Consider the following 20864-nt stretch of genomic DNA (forward strand, 5'->3'; position numbering starts at 1 on the left):
AAATACAAGACGATGCAAAGCTGAAGTGGTGTTTAAGTGCAGCTGTGGAGTTAATTAAACTTTGTGAATGTCACTTCATCCCTGGAGATCTGTCGTCGTGTTTCACAGCGTGTTATAAACGATGAACAGTTTGCTTTTGCCAAAACCTCTCCAAATCCGCCGTGATGGATTTTTTGACAATTTGGGGCGGCGTTGACTCACAGGACGGTCGTATGTCAGCGAGTTAATTAACGTTCTAACTGGAAGCGTGGAAAGGAAGGAAGGAAGGAACACACCTTCTGTAGTATTTGTGAAGCAGCAGTGGTTTCTGTTCTCCGGGTGTGATGCATTAGAAGCCTGCGTTTTAAATACAGAGTTGCCACCCCGAACGTTGTGCTGAATAATTCATCGCCTTGTAGGGGATGATTAACAATGCTATCATGTCTTTGATGGGGAGAGAGGATCCAAACGAAATGCAGACTTTAAAAGCCGGAGTGCTCTCACATTCAGCTTGTAGCCAGTGTTTTCCTGTGTGGATTTATGTGGGAGGGACTTTAAAAAATGAGGTCTTTTTCTTAACGTCAAGAATGAGGATGGACTAGCAGTTCTCTTTTTAAAGGCCCATATTAGCTGGCTTTGCGTTGGCTTGACATGACTAAATCCAGATTATGGATGGCTTGGCCTTTTAAAATTGTTCCATGGTGTGCCCAGAAATCATGTTGTGGTTGAGACCCCTGTGCTTGGAATTACATGTAACCTTAAAGCAAATCCTTGAAGAACATTTTCTCTCATTTTTCTTTAAGCCCTCTGTCAGGAAAAGGAAAGACAGACACTGTCGCAGAAAGCAGAAACAATTTCTTGATGAACTGTTTTGGGCATTTTAAAAGCAACATGAGCTTGTTTTAGCTTAAAAATGTGAGCACTTCCTGCATTTCTCTGTTATTTATCCTTGTAAATTCAATATCTTTAGGTGTCAGACAAACAAAACACTTTAAATACGTCACCTTGGGGAAGAAAACAGTCAACATTTTAATAATTTATAAAAAAAGGATCCTATTTCTACCTAATAGAAGTGTTGAGGCAGACATTCATGATCCAAACAGAATTATCAGAATTCATGTTTAATGTTTGAGTAATGGCTACGTAACAAAAAGGCTCTTTAGACATGCTTTACAGAATGTACAGGCAAACAAGGTTTCAAAAATACTATTAAAAACAAAATGCAAAACTTCAACAATACAAAAAAAGCAGCATTGGATATTGCCAGAGCAGTTACTGCTAAACTTTGGTATAAAGTCAGAAAGGACGTTCAGAGAATAAAACACCACAAATGCACATTATGTTACGCTGTGTTGGCAAAAAAAATATTGAACAGAGAATCGATGCGTATCCCCCCTGACATGTGGCTCTGTTTCAATGACTTGTCACTGCAATTTTTCATTTAAAAAAAAAGAAAAGGGGCATGAAATTGACCTTGGCCAACAGAAAAAATCTGCTTCCACTGAAGCATGGCGTGTGTCAAAATACAGAGGAAAATTCCAACTGGCTTGAAAAAATAATACCAGTTAGTCTCCAACTTTCTTGGAAATGCCAAATTCGCAGGGAAGGGCTCGGAATGTGCTGATCTGGCAACTGAAGGCAAGCATGAATAACAGAATATGAAAACAAGTGAGAACTAAAAAAGAGTGACCGACATGGAAATCACATCTGCAAGTACCGCTGAGAAGGAGGTGTACCGGTATCATTTGCTGCTTAAGGGCCCGGGTCAGACAGTGTAATTTTTGTAGTGAGAGGCATTTTTTCCCCCCATTTGTTTTCTATAGGCAGTCAGCATTTTAGATGCCTAGAGCATCTTACGTCTGAGAAAGTTGAGTCGAGAAAACTTCAATTCAGAGCAGAAAAGCGCCTGACGTCATTTTGAAAACTCATCCTAAAGAGCCTTAAACTGAACATACTCCAGGAAAAGCTCCTGGATCTCGATTAGAGCTAACTAACTACATGCTAGGAAGTCGAGCACTTCAAAAGATACAGATCTGCGGGTTTACTGCACAGCAAAATCACAGTTCAATCACAGGTAATTTGGTGGTTGCCTAGCAAACATTGTAGGCTTCAACAAAAAAGGCAGATTACAAAACACACTGTCTGATCGGGCCCAGATCATAACTGTAGTCAATTAACTATTGATAAGAAGTAACAATAATTTATACATCGAAAATACAGAAAATATAGCATCATACATTTTCACTGTCAGCATTATTGATTTGTAGTGTCTGAACTCAGTACCCTTGAACACTCCTTTCTTGTTCAAAAATAAATGATGCAGTACTGATCATCAACGTAACGGAAATGACAATAACAAAAATAATTTAAATATGCTGTCAGACATATTCGGGAAGAAAGATTATGACATACACTCAGTTGCCAGTTTATTAGGTACACCTTGCTAAAACTGATGCTAGCTAATGCCGAAGGTTGGGCGTATCGCACAACTGCTGGATTATACTGCACTGCTTTGAGCTAGGTGCGTGTAATAAACAGGCAGCTGAGTGTGATTTGCCTAATATGTTGAGCAATTATGATATTTTTCTGAGTCACAAAACAAAGCTTATTACATCTGCGCAACTCTGAAGTGCAATTATCAAGAGGTTTGTTTTTTTAAGGACAACTAACATGATGAAACAAGACATAATTTCTTTTACATGAGGCATCTTCATTTCCAAAACCTCAAAGCAATTTCATAGCTGTTATTTAGAAACAGTACAGTTTGTTGAAGTTGGCAGCTGTTTGATAGCGGTCGCTTAAAGTTTATAAGGAAGACAACACCCACTTCTCAAGAAAAATGTTTCCATCTTGTTTACCTGAACAGACAGGTAAAAACTTCTGGGACGATAAAGGCTTCAAATTACTGCAGCTTAAGTCTCAAACCTCAATATGGACTAGTAGGACACAGAATTTAATAGATTACTATCCTTATGTACACATACATTTATAAAATAAAACAATACATTCTCATTTTTCACAGTCCCAAGTGAGAACCTAGGCTTAATCAATATCTACGGAAGAATCGTGAACCTTTTGAGATAAAACCGTGATGATAAACCACCACAATTTAAAACGGCATGCACACTGCATAATAAAGTTTAACACCATTAAATTAAGTGCCTGTAAGATATGCTAAAAAGGGAAAACAAATCAGTGCATACTGTACACATAAACCATAAAGTCGTCACCTGATCGAGGTTACTGAGAATGCTTGTGAAAAAGGCCATCCAATAGACAACCATTAGAAAATAGCCAGCTAAACCATGATTGTCACATGTGCAAAAAAAACTGTATGCTTTCTCCCCGAACTGCTCATCATTACAAAGACACAAAATGAAGGAATAAACAACTGCGTTTGACATAGGACAAAAACAAGATCAGATAAAGATGATATAGGATATATTCATATATATTCATAATATACACCACATTTTGGTGTCACTGTCTCTGGGATTTGCATAACAGGATACCAGATAGCATAGTTTAGAGTCAGTCGGGATGCTTGTGGGAATGTGGGACGCGTGTTCTTTCCTATATTAACAACCACAAACTGCTGGTCAGGGAGCTACATATGTCCCTTGTTTGAACCCCATTTTTCCCCACTTGGGAATAGGTGGTTAGTAATTTCTCCCAAAGTCTCGCAGGCTGCTCCAACAAGTACCAGGAATGATGAAACAAATTTCAGCCCCTCAGCAGCAGGGACGGAGGAGAGAGCCTATAGAGACCCGACCATGTCTCGGTTTCTCTCGTGGCAGCATCCGACATGGCTCTTTAAAGCATACATTCATAGCTTTCTCTAGAAAGAGAACAAAGAAGAGTGGAGGATGTGGGAGAGATGGGTCCTGCAGAGGTGGAGGTGTCAAGAAGGAGGTCACTTTAATCACTGGTCCATTTCTCCAGCCTGACACAGCAGTCTTTCCACCGTGGAGAACGTTAGCATGTCCTCTTGAGTGAAAGGGGAATGTAAACATACAAGAGAGCATCTTTGGCAGAGTGTGAGGAGTCTCTTTGGAGGTAGTGGGTGAAGAGGGCGGGGGTGCAGCAATGAGGAATCAGAGGCAGAACGTAGGTGGAGTGTAAGGACCTATGTGGGAGCAGGATGCTCCTGAGGGTTAGTCCTATTAGAGGCACTTCTGTGGGCCTTTGTGCATTGGCTGGGAAAACAGTCCACCTCTGCTTCGCTCTGTTCCTCTGCCCCGTTGGCAGTGGAAGCCAGAGGAGGTGTCCTATGAACAGTCACTGGGTGTTGGGACGCGCCTGGTTGGGGTTTCGAGGACGGATCTTCCCCATCTCCCCAGAAGGACCGACTAAGGGAATCTGCAAGACAGTAAAACGCAGCATTTAGCAGCCAGCACGTTATCTCCAACTACCTGATTCCAGAACGCTTACTAGGGGCGGGCGATGTGGCCAAAAATCCATATCATGTTTTAACGCAATCACAATGTCAACTATTCAATTAGTCTCCAACAATTTCAATCAGTTCCAGTAATGTTTAAGTAAAGAAATGTCTGATTCCATTAATGAGTCTTCAGAAGGTGAGTATTTTCTAGTTTCTTCACTCCTCTGTGACAGTAAACGTATTATCTTTATGTATGTTGCAACCAAAACAAGACATTTGGATGTCATTTTGGGCTTTTGGAAACATTGACCCACATTTTTCACCACTTTGTGATATTTTATGAACCAAACAGCCATTAATGATTAATTGAGGAAATAATCAACGGATTAATCGGCAATGAAGAAATGGTTAGTTGCAACAGTAGACCTTTGGTTTATTGATAAACCGCATTTAAGTATCTCATTTTTGGTTTGTTCACATTATTCACACAGTTGTTTCTCATCTAATCTCCACAGAGAATATAATGTTAGCCGTATTTTCCGATCACCTGGACAACCTTCATAACAACCCTCCATCCGTCTAAACAGGGTCATATCTGGAAAATCAATAACTAATAAATACAGTCCCGAGTTTACCAGTTGCATGGGAAATCTCTCAGTCTGTAAAAAACTGTCTTCGGCGAATCAATGACCTCAGTGTTTATACCGTCTATAATGGTAAGCCAAGAGCAAACTTGCCAGAGAATCTGCAAGATTTATAACAGCCAAGCAGCAAAAGGCGAGGACATTATTTTCAGAATCCTGCTTTTTTTCTCTTTTTCAGTAGCTGCACGTTGAAAATTCAACATGTTTCCCCAAAGGAAGCTCAGCACATAAGCCATGATAGTTTGCACCTAGACAAAGGATGAAGACACTATCCTGTTCAAAAAAGGTAAAATTGGAATTTCTGCCTCACCATTAGCATAGTGCTCCGGGGGAGAGTGGCTGCTCAGCCTTTTATCGTGCGAGGTGAGAAAGATGGAGGAGTCCTGGTTGCTAATGAGGCTCTCCAGTGCTGTGTCCTTGTGCTGTGCATGCTCACTGAAGCTCTCCTTCAGACCCGGTAGACTCTTATCCAGTGTGTCGTCCTCCCCCAGATAGGCGTACGGGCAGTACTCCCGAGTGCGAGAGTAGATGTTGGCGTTGTCGTAGCAGTCGGAGCAGATGACCAGCGGACCTGCACCACCTGGCAAGACAGAAGAAGCACCTTGATAAGAGTCACTTTCCATATGTTTGTTGTTTGTTTACAGGCCCGTTCCTGAGCTTGGTTTCATCGACTTATAACACAAGCTCAGGGCCCAGTGAAATGCATAGATATAGTTGTTTTAAAATCCCTTACACAAGAAAGATGCTGAACATTAAGAAAGCAGAAATAACCAAATCCTTTAAAAATACATAGAAACCACATAACCATTAGTGTGTAGATGAGACTAACCTGTGGGGAGCCCAGCTAGTCCCTCACGGGGCTCTCCAGGGTGGAAACTGTTGCGGCCAGTGAACAGAGAGCCAACCCTGCAGTGCAGCATGCCGTTCCCCTCAGTTTCCACCTCACTGCCTGTGTCTCCATAACACACACCTGGGACAAACATAATAATTATTCAGTGTCTTATTTCAGCAGGGATCTGATCCGAGAACACAAAAGCAGAAACAAGAACCTAATTTGAATGGGAGGGTCCAAAAACCTTTGAATCCTGAAAAGGACACTGGGTAAGCTCTGTTTCATTTAAAGACATTTTTCTCAGGAAAGGCTTTTGTTTGTTTTTCGTGTCAGAAGCAATTCAGTGGACAGCAAGAGAGGTAGCAGTGTATCTGTGTGTCTTTGATTTCTTGTGGTCACTCAATAATCCCATAATCTCATGATGTTGACTTGACAAACTCTGTTTTCTTGTGATCACAATGCTGACATAACTCAACCTGTTAGATGAGAATATGAGCAGCAGATATGAGTTGGCATAGCACTAAAAAACTAACAAGACAATACCAGGCACAGTAAACATCTTAAATTTTATAGTAAGTTTTTACTGGGTTCCAGCTGAAGGAGGCACCAATGATGTTTATACACACAAAATATTCTGTTTTTTGCCCTTATTCCAAAAAGACAATATTCTACTAAGCTGTGTGCATTGCTAATGAAAATGATTATTCCACAATTATTCCCGTTCACCCCAGCCCTGCATACTCCATCTTTCATTTGTTCAACCACCTTCTTTAAAAAGGTCAGCAGTGGGATATTTGAGCATGTCCAAAATGTGGGTTTATTTCAAAAGGAGGTTTGATTCTCCTTCCAACCAGAAATGTGGGATTCTTTGTGTGCATGCGTCTCTATACCAGCCTTGCAAACTGTCAGCTTGGCAACGCACAGAGCTGATTGTAAACAGTCATCAGGCTGTGTGTTGTTAACTGTGCTCGACACCCAAATTGAGATGCATACTTCTAATACGCTGTTTACATGTCCAATAAGGCTCCTAAAACCTGAATAATATCTGCATATCCCACATGTTTAAAACAGAAAATGCTACATTCCAAAAAAGGTATAATAAAGGGAATATGTTGTTTACATGATACGTATCATATTCAGAATAATAGTGGAAAACTAGTGTGTATATAAACTTAGCAGAGATTTCCTTTTATGTGCAGTTCATAGATGATTACTATAAATAATTGTGTGTGTGCTTATGTCATGCAAAAGAAACCCATACTTGTTAAATCAATATCATGACATAATCATGTTTGTCATTGTGATAAATCAAAGCCTGTGTCATAGATACCACAAAATGATTATTCCGGATAACCAGAAAACAAAAGAGTAAAAATAGCGTCTTTCATGGCGCTGAGACAAAGGGTTTGTCAAACATGGCAGGAAACGCTCACCAAATCCATGAGGGAGATTACTCACCATCTGTGCCCTTATGGACGTATCCGTTGGAGAGCGGAGGCATGAGCTGCTGGTGGCTGCCAGCCTCAGAGTTACTGTAGCCTTCCTGCGGCTCTGACAAAGTACCCTGAGAGGACAGGTAGCTGGGGATGTCTGCTGGCAAATTCATCTCATCTGGAACAGACAGAGACATATTTTGTGACACGGTATCGAGTTCTGTGAAACAGTCTCATCCTCACAACAAAGTGCTGTCCTCACAGACACATTTCATGGTTTTCAAACAGCCATCCCTATCGGGTTAAGCCTCAAATAAGGCTAAATATGTCACAGATGGTTATGTGTCTAAACTGCTGACCTGTGTTGGTGATGCTGTAGTCCTCGCTCTTCCTGCGCATGTGATAGATGACAATGACCCACACCAGCGAGGTTCCAACCACACAACACACCACCACAATCACCACGATGCCCACGGTGGTCCAGCCATCCTGGTCATATCCCGAACCGGTATCACAATTTGGCGATGGTGAGACGCTCAGGTAGATGTGGCCACGTTCTGTTCCCAAAGTATTTGACATGATGCAGGTGTATTTCCCAGCATCAGCAGGACCAGCATCAACTATGATAAGGAGCTGGTTGGCTGCGGCAAAGAAGTGACGCTCGGTGAGTACCAGAGGCCCGTCATCTTTGGTCCAGTTGAGACGAGGGGCGGGGCTGCCTCCAGCTATACACTGAAGCACAGCAGTTTCACCTCGGGCCACTGTTCGGTCCTCCAGCGGTCGCATGAAGGATGGAGTTTCTGCAAGAGAAGAGGATTCATTGATTTTTGATTTAATAAGGATTATCCCTGTGGCAGTTGTGTCAGATGGATCTGTGTAAGGACAAGTTAGTTATTTTTAGAATTAGAAAAAGTTATTGATTATACACCAACGCAAATCTTAAATCAAATCTCAGACTCATATTCATTAAGAAATGTAATCTAACAGTAGATTCAGAGAGGCTCTGCACAGCCAGATTCAAGTATTCCCCACAGCAATGGTATAACAAGGTTTGTATTTGCTTCTTCATTATTTTAAATTACTGAGGAGGAAGCACAAAAACAAAGATGTGTAATGAGTGAAAGACATAAATGAGCAGCCAATTTGAGCACAGTGATTCAGCTGAAATGACCCAGCAGTAAAAACATCAGTAATATGCCCTGTTAATCAGGTGGGTGACTCACCCAGGACGGTGAGAGTAGCGTTTGCAGACAGACTGCCAGCTGCGTTTTGAGCCGTGCAGCTGTACACTCCCATGTCTTCTGTCTTCACGTTAGCAATGAAGAAGATGTCATCGTCTGGCATCACATGCATCCTGCGCTCTCGGGCAGCAGGGAAGTCAGTGCCCCCGTCCTTCTGCCAAGCAATTTGGGGTGATGGATGACCTTCAGCAGCACACTCAAGCCTGGCCATCGTTCCAGTCCGGATTGTCAGATCCATGGGAGTTTTAAGAAAGGATGGCAGCTCTAAAAGATAAAGAGAAGAAGGTCAAGGGTGGGACACTGAAGGCGAGACGCATTTGTATCAGAGATTAGAGTTAAAATAACTGCTACAATTAAATCTAAGGGTTGAAACACTTCCCTCAGATATACAATTTTATGAACAGTACCAGAGGTCAGTGTTTAGTATAATGGTGTTAGTATAAAGGAAGGAATTTGGGATGCCGTCTATTCAGAGAGGTTTTATTACTGGACTCAGCGCTGGAGGCAGAGCCCCGTTCATTCCTATGAAAGCTGCTCAGTGGTGTTTTGAAGCCGACAAAGCTCAACTTCCCGGGTATGAAAATACCTGGATCACCAACCGAGCCGGCTAACTTCCAGTTTAGCACCCGGCTAACTTGAATGGGGATAAAATAATTTAATCGTGTGAGTCTTCTCGACTTTCAAAATGTTATTGGACTGAAAGGCTCAAATGATGATAGTGAAACGAATCATTTGGCGGGGGTAGTGATGCTTAAAAGAATTGATCGACCATTTTACAGACGCTTCTTTCACAATGGGTCTATTGTTGTTTTCTCTTCTGTTACAACTATTTCCGGCGCATTCCTGGCGTGATGTCAGATGCGGGTGTACTCGCATCTAAAAAAACCTGTGTAGACTCGCTAATTTTGGTGGAAAAGCAGCATAACAGACTGCAGAGCCAAACAGACAGTCATTAATCACAGTCTTTGACAAACGTCCTCACCATTGACAGTAAGCTTGGCCCTGTTGGAATAATTGGAGCCAAAGTGATTTGAGACCACACACTGATAGCGCCCCTCATCGGTGAAGTTGACATTTAGGAGGTGAAGCACAGTGGTGTAGATCAGCTCTCCCTCCTGGTACCGGGCGTAGTTTTGAACTTCTGCATCATACAGCACCTCCCCATCCTTCCGCCAAGCTGTGTTCATTGGCGAATCACTGCTGCTGGACGCAACGCAGCTTAGAGTCACGTTGTTTCCCCGCAATGCCACACACGTCTCTGGGTGAGTTGTGATATGAGGTTTGGGGAAATCATCTGTGGAGGAGCAGGGACAGAAAATGTGAAACTCAGCATTTTTATATTAAGCATGCCAGTTCAGGAAGAGCAATAAAACAGTCAGCTTCAATCTATTAGAAGAGTTTTTCCCAAACTGTTCCGGACTTTTTGTTTATTAAACCTGTGGAAAGTAAACTTCCAGAGTGACACAATATGCTAGAGTGTGGAACTAAGAAAGAAAACTCGATGCTCTTTTCTGGATGATGCCAACAATTTTAGATTGAGCTCACAAGAGATGACCTGCATTGGATCAGACTGGAAACGGTATACAAAAAAAGAAAAAGTAAAAAATTGGACTGACCGCAAACAAACTCTTCCGCGCTGATGGACAGGACACTGCGGCCAAGAAGGCTGGCAGGATGAGCACAGATAGCGGAGACAGACTGCTGGAACTGGCTGTCAGTCAACCAAGGCCCCAGCCACTGCATGTGGCAGTCACACAGCAGGCTGCTCGTGTTCAGGACACTGAGAACAGAAAGGTAATGGAGGAAGCGAGAGATGAGTCATTGTAAAATTAGTTGGAATCATCAAATTACTGCAGAGATAAAAGGATGAGATGTACCCACTGAGCAAATGAACGTGAATTTGGGATTTCCAGGATTTGTTTGTGAACATTTGAGACAGTGATTTGTAATTTACCCTTTTTAGAAGAGCAAACCTGTATTTACTCGCTTAAAATGAAGGTTTAAATTATCTGAATAATTCAAAGAGGGCTGTTATCCCCTCTGACAAAATAACAATAATAAGTCCAGTGCCGCTTGTAACTGAGTAACAGTGAGCAGGCAAGCAAGAGTAGCTGTATTTTATTATACCCAATATCATGAAAACAGAGCTCTGGTGGCTCTTTAACAATGACTGATGATTCTTGCTAAAATAGCCTTGCTTATCTGAACCCTAAAGGCAAGTCTTGGTGGATAAAACAGTGTGTTTATAAAACTTTAATGTCACTTGAGGCAACTTTTATAGCAGTTCATATATACAGAAAACAATCCCACTAGACGACTAAAAAAACAAACAATTCAGAAAACAAACAATGATAAACAGCCGTATAAAACTGCTGTGAATGGTCAAATTCTGTTTATAGAAAGAGGTTATTGAAAGGCGTAACCATTACCAAGGTCATATTTTTAAACCAGTCAGCAGGAGACATCAAAAGGCAACCAAACATAGGAACCAAATTACAGTTTAAAAGGATCTTAATCAAGTCAGGAAAATTGATTCACTGCTCACAACACCATGTTTTAACACACTTTATCCTAAAATAAATCTTAATTACAAGGGTGTTGCCATTATGTTCCTCTAGCTAGGTTAGTGAGCAAAGCCACTTTATCCACTCATCAAGAAAATAGTGCTATATTCTATTAGAGCAGCAGACTAATTAATCACAGGATATGACTACTGTCATGATACATTTGTTAGCCACTGCCTGAGAGAGACACTCCTAAAATCAAAACCTCAAAAAGGCAAGAGACTTAACATTTCCACTGTCTTTCCTCACAGGCAGGAGAGATAACTGCCCTAACAAAGCAGATGACGATGCTGCAGCTCAAAAGTTGAATCAGAAATCTCTGCTTGTCCAACTGTTACAGCAGGTCAACAACTTTCAGAGCCTAACACCTTCTTCATACGACTACACAATGCCGACTTAAAAATGCCAATCGTGTCCTGCAATTGCAGTGATACTTAATCATCATAATTAGCTTTGAATGAAAGCAATAAGAATAATTCAGTCATATAAGCGATATTAACACAGGGACATGGTGGCTTCGAAATGTGCTAATGAGAGCTGTAAGATTCATTTTGTGTCTACTTACAAGACTTTGAGCTTCGTATGGGACAACGACTCTGGGTGTATCGACATGATGCCATTCTTACTGAGGTCCCTGCAGAGAGGACAGAAATATGGATCAGACACACTTATGATGCGATTTGATCAAAATGGCATTTCACAAGCACAAGACAACAACAACATCTCAGTGTAATAAAAGCCCCCTGCTATCTTTAATCATTCAACAATAATAACTGATCCTTCTGAGACTGGAGTTTAACTGTGTAGAAAAACAAGAGTGTGCAGCGGCTTTACTCACAGGTGCTCCAGCTCCTCCAGGCCCTCAAACGCTTTCTTAGTGATTGATTTGATTTTGTTCCGCTGTAGAATTCTGGAAAATAAAAAGATTTTATATTATGTTCAGTAAGAGAGTTGCAATAAAACGGGCTGCTGGGTAACTTTTTATTGCACACTGGAACCGCTGTGTCAGCATCTTTTCATCGAGACTAAATGAAGACATTTGACCAGCCTTAAAATAACCTTGAGAAACAACTTCACAGCAAAATAAAACCTGTCAAGCACAAAAAAGCTTTATATTCTACCTATAAGGTTGTATACAGTCAAATCTCTGGAACACAGATGCATCATTTATGATGCACCTGCTTTAATTTTCTAAATGCAAGATACTCTAGAAACATGCATAATGTATTAAATCTAAATCTGTCTGTGTTCTCATCTATATATAAATGTGTAAAATGTAAAGTGCTCACAGTGTGTTCAGCTTCTTCATGCCATCAAAGACACCAATGGAGTCTTCAATGGCCCAGGAGATTTCATTATTGCGGATATCACTGAAAAACAAAGAGTCACATTTTAGATCTCCAAAGAGACTGGAGATGTAATGACTCCTCCTGCAAACGTTTTTTTTTAAAGACCGCAGAGAGGGCACATTATCTCCACTGTGGCTGTCAGTGGCAGTGACTCTCAGTTAGGACACTAACAATCTGAGACACCATACTTCCACAGTGTGTCACAGTTCGCTGCCCCCGCTGTTCTGATGAGGGGAAATTAATTGGCTCTGTTTAGCACTGGGACAGTTCATGGGTCCGCTGGAAACCCAGAAAGGCCTTGTGTTTACAGGATGGGTCATAGGCTCTTTTGTTTCTCTTTGCTCATGCCTGGCCACCTCTGAAAGGACTTCGGCACTTTCCAGTTCCCCTCTCCCATGAAAGCTCCCAGGACGGTCAAGCTCCCAAATATGTTCTCTTTACAGCTCAGTGGCTTTCGCAGAACTCTGTGTGGCGAATAATGAGTTCACAACTCGCTCTCTTCTCAACACTTTCCTCGACACAGATTAATGTATGATGAAGAAGACGTACTTTCTAAATTAGGATGATATTTTTTACCCATAGCTAGAGTATTTTCAAGCTTTTGTGGTGGTGTTAACATTGTTTAGAAGTGTCATTTAAGTCCAACTTAGACGTTGACAACGTAGATGCAGGTTTTTTTTAAATGCGGGTAAACAGGCAACAAATAGGCAATTAAATCCTTTTCCACTGCCAGTAGACAAGTTTGTCTCCCTGTCACAAACGTGCCTGAAAACAGGGAACAGAAGGAGGCTGGTGACAATATTACAGTGGTTACTTTTTTTAGCATTTACTTCAGTCTCTCTTTTAAACTCAATGCTGACTGAGTGATGTTTGAGCGCTGCTTGAATGGAGACGGACGGAAAAGTATTTGCAGGCCAATGTCTGGAACTTCAATGTGCATTATAACATCATGCCAGAAAAGAGGTGAAAATGAGCGTGCCCAATTGAATGTCGTGTTTCCATCACAGTGGATAAACACCTGTGACTACAGAAGAATCATTTGACCCCGGAATGAATGCAGATTGTACCGTATTCCCCTAAAGACAGAAGCCAGATGGCGGTGTGTGTTAGTGAGTTTTTTATCCAGTGTAATAGGGGTTCAATATTCTGCAAACAAACTAATTTTGTGAATAGAATTGGTGTGTAAAGGCAGCAGACTTATACCATATTCAAACCAAGTAATGTGTTGTTTGGCACTGATATAGTAAGCATGAATGCAGGAGCACATTACTGTAACAGAAAACTCCCATTAACTTGATAAACAGAGCAGTGCATAACAATTTATTGCATTCAACACCCAAGAAAGCATGTCCCATTTTCTCTCCCTGACAAAGCCAGAGCTGCTTTGTTATTTGTTGATATGCTCCGTAGACACTGAAAAATGTTGAGCATATTACATGCCGATATTATATCATCCCTGCTTGATGAAATATTGAACAGCAAACAAACTCAAATCCCAGAGCAGTGCGAGTCTTGGTCTACCTACACTGGCAAAGATTTCGATCAACCTTCATCTCTTGGCCTCTGGCTAAGCTACAGTGTTGAGACCAACACTCTCCCTCCCCTGCGCAATATTACATCAACCTTTATACAGTATACGGTTCACATCGATTGGGATGCCGCGGCGACGACGTTTCCCCACAAGTTAATACACTCATGACAACACTGATGTTACTGATTGTACTGGACATTTACAAGAAAAGATATACGTTGATGCACTCATTATCTGTAGAGCATGTACTTCGATCTTTAACGTTGATCTTTAGATCGCCCCCTTACTTTGAACACAACAATTGCTTAGGAGGTTGGGTCATTAAGTTTCAATATGCCAGATCTGTCAAACAATGCCACACTGACCCCAAAACCTGTAGCTGACGTCCACAGATGAGTTGTAGACTAATACGCAAGTAAACACCCTTGTAATGTTAGTTCATTGTCGAGACTAGCTTGTTTTAGCCGAGTTAGCCTCTGTTTCTGACGAATTGCCACCAGCCAACGGTTTCACGGTCACATATTGAACAGTCTCACTTTTTTTGTCTGCTCACACACCACAAAGGTTTGATGAATATCCCCAGCAGTGGATTTCAGAATGTACAACCACATCCAGGTGTCAAGCAACCTCATGTCTCATGTCCTCATGTATTTTACACAATGACCCCAACAACTGTAGCTTAGTTCCACAGACGAGTTGTTAAGTAACACTTAAGTACACGCCAGTTGTAATGCCCTGACACCAATGCTTAAAGATTCAAGTTCAAGCTACAACTTTCGAAATCAGCATGATGCCCACATTGAATGAAAGGACAAAGGACACAAAATCAAGAGAACAGGACTCTATGGAAATTACACATTGGGTGGTTGGATCTAAGACAAACACAACAGATGAATCTTGACAAGCAGGATTAGAACGCAACAAAGACGATATTAGAAGCAGTAGGTTAAATATTCTGCTAATGCTACTGTTATTTTCCCAAACCACTAAAGATCAGCCGGAAAGGGTATTCAAGACGGGACAAGAACTACACATAAAGAGTGAAACGAGAAGACCTACTTTCGTCAGCAGCCTTCATGAGAATGCACAGAGCCAAGAACATGCCAGGACTTGATTACATTTTGCATACCATGGTTCATTACACTTCTTAGATCAAAAATGTACCACAGATTTTAGACAGATGTATTGATGATAGCACTTACAGGGTGCGCAGACTTGCCAGGCCACTGAACACTCCCTCTCCCAAATGACTGATTGAGTTTTCTCCCAGGTTCAGGCTCTCCAAGAGACCTAAGCCAACAAACGCTGTCTCCTCAAGTCTAGTCAGATGATTGAAGGACAAGTCTCTGCACAAAACAACCACAAATATGATAAGGATTAGTTCAAACACAGTTCATGTTAACAGCAGTCTCGTATGTTAATGTAATACCACATTCAAAGATGATACTCCAAAATTAGACATTTTCAGAACATTGTTCAAATGTATCCTACATCCACCAGAGGCAAGACAGGCTGAATCAGCTCCAGACAGCCAACAGTACTGCAGTGAGATAACAGTAACTCTTCTGAGCACACGGAATGAATTTCAGAGCCCAGGGCTTATGAAAGAAAGTGGGGACTCTTAGGATTTTAGCTATGAAGCAAACACACTCACAGTTCCTCCAGCTTTTGGCAAAACTCCCAGGCGTCTGGTTGGATGATGCCGACAGCATTCTGGCTGACCCGCAGGACACGCAGCATGCGAAGGCCATACAGCCAACCTTTGTTGACCTCGGTTAGGTTATTGTGCTCCAGCTCTCTGAGAGACAGATGGGAAAACCAAACCAGCATTAACAAAAACAACTGTCATAATGTAAATTGATTTGTTTTCAGAACAAATCTACCAGAGCAAATATGGCCGACAGCATGACCAGCAGTTTGTTCTGGAAAAATACAGAATAAGTAATGAGGTTTTCTTCGTACTTTAGGGTTTTCCCCACCTATCTTTGTGCATTTACAGACCTCTATTTTGCTATTGTAAAAGGTTTTACACTCTATGCAGCATTTACTCCTTTAAAAGTGTTGAAAGTAGAGTGTGAAGTGTGTCCTCACAGTTCTTCAATGTTGTTAAGCCCAAAAAAGGCTCCATCCATGAGCTTAGTGATGCCATTCCTCTGCATCTTCAGTGACCTCAGTGAGTCCATCCCTTTGAATGTCAGGCTGTCCACAATCTTGATCTTGTTACGCTTCATTTCACTACAAGCAGGGCGAGAATCAGTTTATTTCAACCATGTGCACTCATACACAAAAGCAGGGCCGCTGGAATATTTTTGGACTGGATTTACAGTAAACTCAGCCAAGTACTTAAGTCCGAGTTGCTATGACAGAATGAAATGAAAATTCACAGATTTGTCTACAAACTATCAACCATTCCATTTTTTGACCAGCGATTTTAGTTTTGCACTGAAACACATCATATGATACTTACAGGAACTGAAGCTGCGGAAGTTTGAAGACTTTGGATGGCAGCACAACTAATCTGTTCCTGTTCAGCTTCAGCACCAGCAGGGAGCTGGAGATGTTTTCAAAGCAGCCAGGCTCGAGGACGCTGATCCTGTTATTACTCAAATTCCTATGAGATAAAAGAGCAGAAACATTAGAGGTAAAATCAAGAAGGAGAATAATGTTTGCTCCATAGTTACACCTACTGTGTATGTGAATATCCATAGAAGGAGGCACCACAAAGCCAGTTGGTCTACAACAAGATGATTTGCTGTGACATAATAAGGATACCTGAAAATGTCTGGCATTGAATAGTACTACTTTGCTTAATATGTGTTCTGTAAAACAGCCATAAACACTATGTTATCTTACTGTTGTATTATACAGAGCTCATTTTTCCTTCTAATACTGTTAGTTACTCTACAAATTCACCTGTCATAACAATAAACCAGTTTAAAATACAATAAGTGTGCTGTATTTTGCAACCTTGGTAGATAAATTAAATTTCTAGTTCTATTTCATTTTTTATTAAACTTGTACCGTTAGGCCATACTTGTAGATAATGTGTTCTTAAATTCCTTGATTAATAAAAAGTTAAATGAAGAAGATTTAAATAAGCTTTGTTGCTTACAGATATTTCAACTGCATGGAGGGGAAGGATCCAGCTTTGAGCTCAGAGATGGAGTTAGATGTCAGGTCCAGAGTCTCCAAGGAAACGTATGGCTGTAGCTGATGCATCGACAGCTCCGAGATCCGATTGTGAACTCTAAATCATACAAAAATAATCAAGTATTAGTTTTCAAAGGCTTAATTACACTGATTACTGAGACAACCTATGTCTGTCTATGGTATACTCAAATCCCCCCATCAAGATGAGGTACATGGTACGAAACCAATGTTTTGGTATTACTATACAAGAGACAAAAAGGCATGAAAACAGCATAAAAACAACATAAATAAACTAAAGGCTTATTTTGAGTATTTGTTTAAAGGAGCGACAGGGGAGACAAGAAAACCTGAAGGAGATTCTATACTTACAATGACAGCGAGGTGATATTTGGGGAAACATCTCCAAGATAGGGAAGACTGGTCAGCTCGTTATGATTCATGGTGCTGAAATGAAATTCAACATAACGTTAGTATCATATCAAAGAGGCTGCTGAAAAAACTGTGCAAATTGAAGTGGGCACAGTAAATGATTTAGATTAACATCCGTTGTATCAGTCAGATCACGGCTCACACTGCTTCTTCCCAAAAGTACTAGAAATTCGGAGTAATTAACTCCGGTCCTCCCTGACGTTATATTGCTCTCAGCTTTCAGTTTATTAGGTACGCCTAACTAATAAACTTACAAACTAATAAACAATACAACACAGAACAGAGACAAATCCTAGCATCGTAAGTACTATAATGCTCCTTTCTTTTTGAAACGTTTTAAAGAAGTTATGATCATTTGGGAGACCGTATTAATATTAGGCAGTAAAACTCAACACCATAAACTACAACCTCCGAAGTGACCGCAAACACCTCTCTAGAAAGGTTCAACAACAAAATTAACATTATAACATCAGTGAAGTTAAGATTTACTGCAAGACTGTAGTATTAGACTATGTCAGTCACATTTTATACAGTGACTTGATAAATGAGGCCTGTACGTTTTTAAGCTTTTTGTACACATCAACTAATATTGCCTGTTGTGTTTATAAGCCATTATTGTCAACAGGAGTCATATTAATTTATTGTTTTGGTAATATGGTTTGATTTTATTGATGTGGACTATTTAATGTTTCATATTACAATTCCAATGTCTGAATATTCTTAAGAATTAAAAGTTAATTGATCTTTAAAAAGGGTGTACTTGCATTACCATACTATTATTAATTACTAGTATACATTATTATTGCATCAGTGTCACAAAATGGTCTGAAAAATGGTCACAAATATTAATATTTCTGGGTATTTCTAGTAGGCTTTGTGAAAACCCAAGTAATGATCATTCTTTTAATGTCTTCATAAAAAAATAAGAGAAAATGGGAAAATATGCCCAAAGTCTATGTCTTTAAGCAAACCAAAACACAAACACAATCTTATCAAGAGGGTGAACTGGATAAAACACATCTAAACGGGGTTTCTTGGTATGTTATGGTGCATGCTTTGGTGGAGCAACAAATCAGTGCTGTGGATTCAGTAGAGGACTAACTTCAACACACTTGTGTCTATCCGGCTGTGTACTTACACTTGGGATATCCCATCTGGTGGGTCCTGGGGAGCCGTCGACAGCCTTTTCCTGTTACAGTCCAGAATATGAACCTCATCTTGTCCTCTGGAGCACGAGCAAGGAGCGGGACAAGACTCAAGAGCCCAGGCACTCAAACTCAACAGCATGAAGACAAGGGCCGAAGGAATGGGCCAACCTTCCGCCATTTTAAATGACTTCCTACTGGAGGCTACGTAGCTACGTGGCTAACTCGCTAAAACTGGCACGTTAACAGTTACAAAATCACCATTAAAATTGCTCCCGCGGTTTGATATCAGTCAAACGAACACATACTTCAGGTTTAAAGTGCCATTATTCCAGGCGGCTTTTATCCGACACGCTTGAGGCATCGCAGCAGATTTCTCCCCCCCTTCTTCCCAGTGCCTGGAATTCCTTCCGCTCCAATCTGGACACCCTCCCGGAGTTGCTAACGTTAACGCTGAAGTGATTTGGTCCCACAAATGCGCCACTTTCCACCGGACGACATCGGTTTTAACTCCACACTTGGTTGTCGTCGGATTGTATTGAACCAAATGAAGTATAATCCTTGCTCGGCTTGAATGTTTACAGTATTTTTCCTCCGTCTTTCTATCCCGAAAGAACAACAAAGCGCCTTGAGTTGATGACATAGGATATCCTACACCCCGCCCCTTTCCAGCGTACTTAGTGTTTTTCTATTGGTCCGTGCTTACGCTTGTCAAATATATGCTGCGATTTGATTGGATGTCAGTCCAATATGTTTTTATGGTAGTCTACTGTACACAGCAAAAAGTTTTGCTCTTGTATGAATTGGTATTTCACATCCTTTGTGTTTATTGGTGGTAATTTCAGCTTTCTCTCTTTTAAGGATTTCATGTACAATTAAGAGTCTCTTAGGGTAGAATTGCAGCAGTTTGTAAAAAATAAAGTTATGCAACATGTGCCTGCAGGACAAGCTATGGGCTTTAATTTTGATCAGAAGCAGTAGTGGTAATAATAATTGTAAAGTTTGTATACAGAATCGTTCTAAACAAAGTTACAACTCGGGGGGAAAAAAATTAAAACATCAGCAACGCAGAAAAAAGTAAAAACAATGAAATAAAATAAAATGTACCAGAATATAATACAATAAAAGAGAGGAAAATAAAATAAATACACATAAATCAGATTAGACTTATAAAATGAAACTTTAGAATGTATTGATTTATTTTAGTATCAAAAGTATCATTGCTTTTTTTCACATTCTGTTGATTATTATTACTTATTATTGTTATTTGTTAAATCATGGTAATATAATAAATATTGTGTTTGTGCTGTAAAACCTCTTTTTGGATAATATGTTTTAATTACCCTTGATTGTGTACTGTTAAACCTGAGGTCAAAATGGGGTTTCAAGTTCAGCTAGTGGAACAGTGTGACCATCCATTAAGGAAATGTGTGTACAGAAGATGTGAGCATTTTCTATAGATTTCTTTCATGTCACTATCTCCTCAGCTGCAGTATGATTTAAGTCCGCTAAATAATATCAACATAATGGTTTTGCCTTCAGTGGTGGATTGTAACTAAGTACATTTACTCAAGTAAATCAAGTACATATCCATACAAATGTGCAAAAATTGTTAAAATGTATTGTGCAAGTCTCCAATAAAGTGCTGTTGCTCCTCTTAAAGTGTCTGTGCAATTATTAAAGTGCATATGTAGTCGCACTCAGTCCAAAGTGTGTGGTGCCATGCGTGCAAAGCCAGGTGACGATGTGCTCTTCGTCACATGCACCTTTTTAATATCAGATACCATAACACTTTTACTCAAGTAGCCTACTATTTGTGTGGGTGACTTTAACTTTTATCAAAGTAATAAGAATTTTACTCAAGTATGACATTTGGGTACTTTTTACAACACAGGGTAAAGTCTGCTTTGAATTCTTTCAGTGCATTTTTCTGCTTTACTAACACTTTCACTTAACAGCAGAGTTTTACTTGTAAGACAGTATTTATCAGGGTGGTATTTCTACTTTTGTAATCTGAATACTCTTCTCCACAACATTACCATCTCAGAGACCAAATCTTACCAAGCAGCGGCCCGGGGCAGTTTTTCATAGCCTAATTTCCAATTGAATGAATGAATGGGAGGTACCGAGCAAATGCATCATCTGTCCAATCATCCAATCCAAAATCCCACTCTGCGAATACGAAC

General features: G+C 40.5%; 1 protein-coding gene across 1 annotated transcript; it reads right to left on the minus strand.

The window, feature by feature from the left end:
- Positions 1-1084: 1084 nt before the first annotated feature.
- Positions 1085-19275, minus strand: lrig2 (leucine-rich repeats and immunoglobulin-like domains 2). Its single transcript, XM_073468178.1, has 18 exons — positions 18672-19275; positions 17474-17548; positions 17067-17201; positions 16422-16565; positions 16046-16189; positions 15609-15752; positions 15157-15300; positions 12364-12444; positions 11913-11984; positions 11640-11708; positions 10127-10290; positions 9493-9804; positions 8493-8774; positions 7629-8069; positions 7295-7447; positions 5834-5974; positions 5315-5584; positions 1085-4338 (listed from the first exon to the last, which is right to left on the minus strand). The coding sequence occupies exons 1-18, from the start codon at positions 18857-18859 to the stop codon at positions 4106-4108; spliced, it is 3192 nt and encodes a 1063-aa protein (XP_073324279.1). The 5' UTR covers positions 18860-19275; the 3' UTR covers positions 1085-4105.
- Positions 19276-20864: the final 1589 nt, after the last annotated feature.

Source organism: Pagrus major, chromosome 6 (genome assembly GCF_040436345.1).
Source record: "Pagrus major chromosome 6, Pma_NU_1.0".
NCBI lineage: Eukaryota > Metazoa > Chordata > Actinopteri > Spariformes > Sparidae > Pagrus > Pagrus major.

Excerpts from the sequence above, each read along its gene's own strand:
- lrig2 (XM_073468178.1), bottom strand. The coding sequence starts at position 18,859 with ATGGCGGAAGGTTGGCCCATTCCTTCGGCCCTTGTCTTCATGCTGTTG. Across the intron at positions 11,709-11,912 it reads CTGGAGGAGCTGGAGCACCT|GGACCTCAGTAAGAATGGCA; the intron begins GTGAGTAAAGCC and ends TCCTCTCTGCAG. Across the intron at positions 8,070-8,492 it reads CGCTACTCTCACCGTCCTGG|AAACTCCATCCTTCATGCGA; the intron begins GTGAGTCACCCA and ends CTTCTCTTGCAG.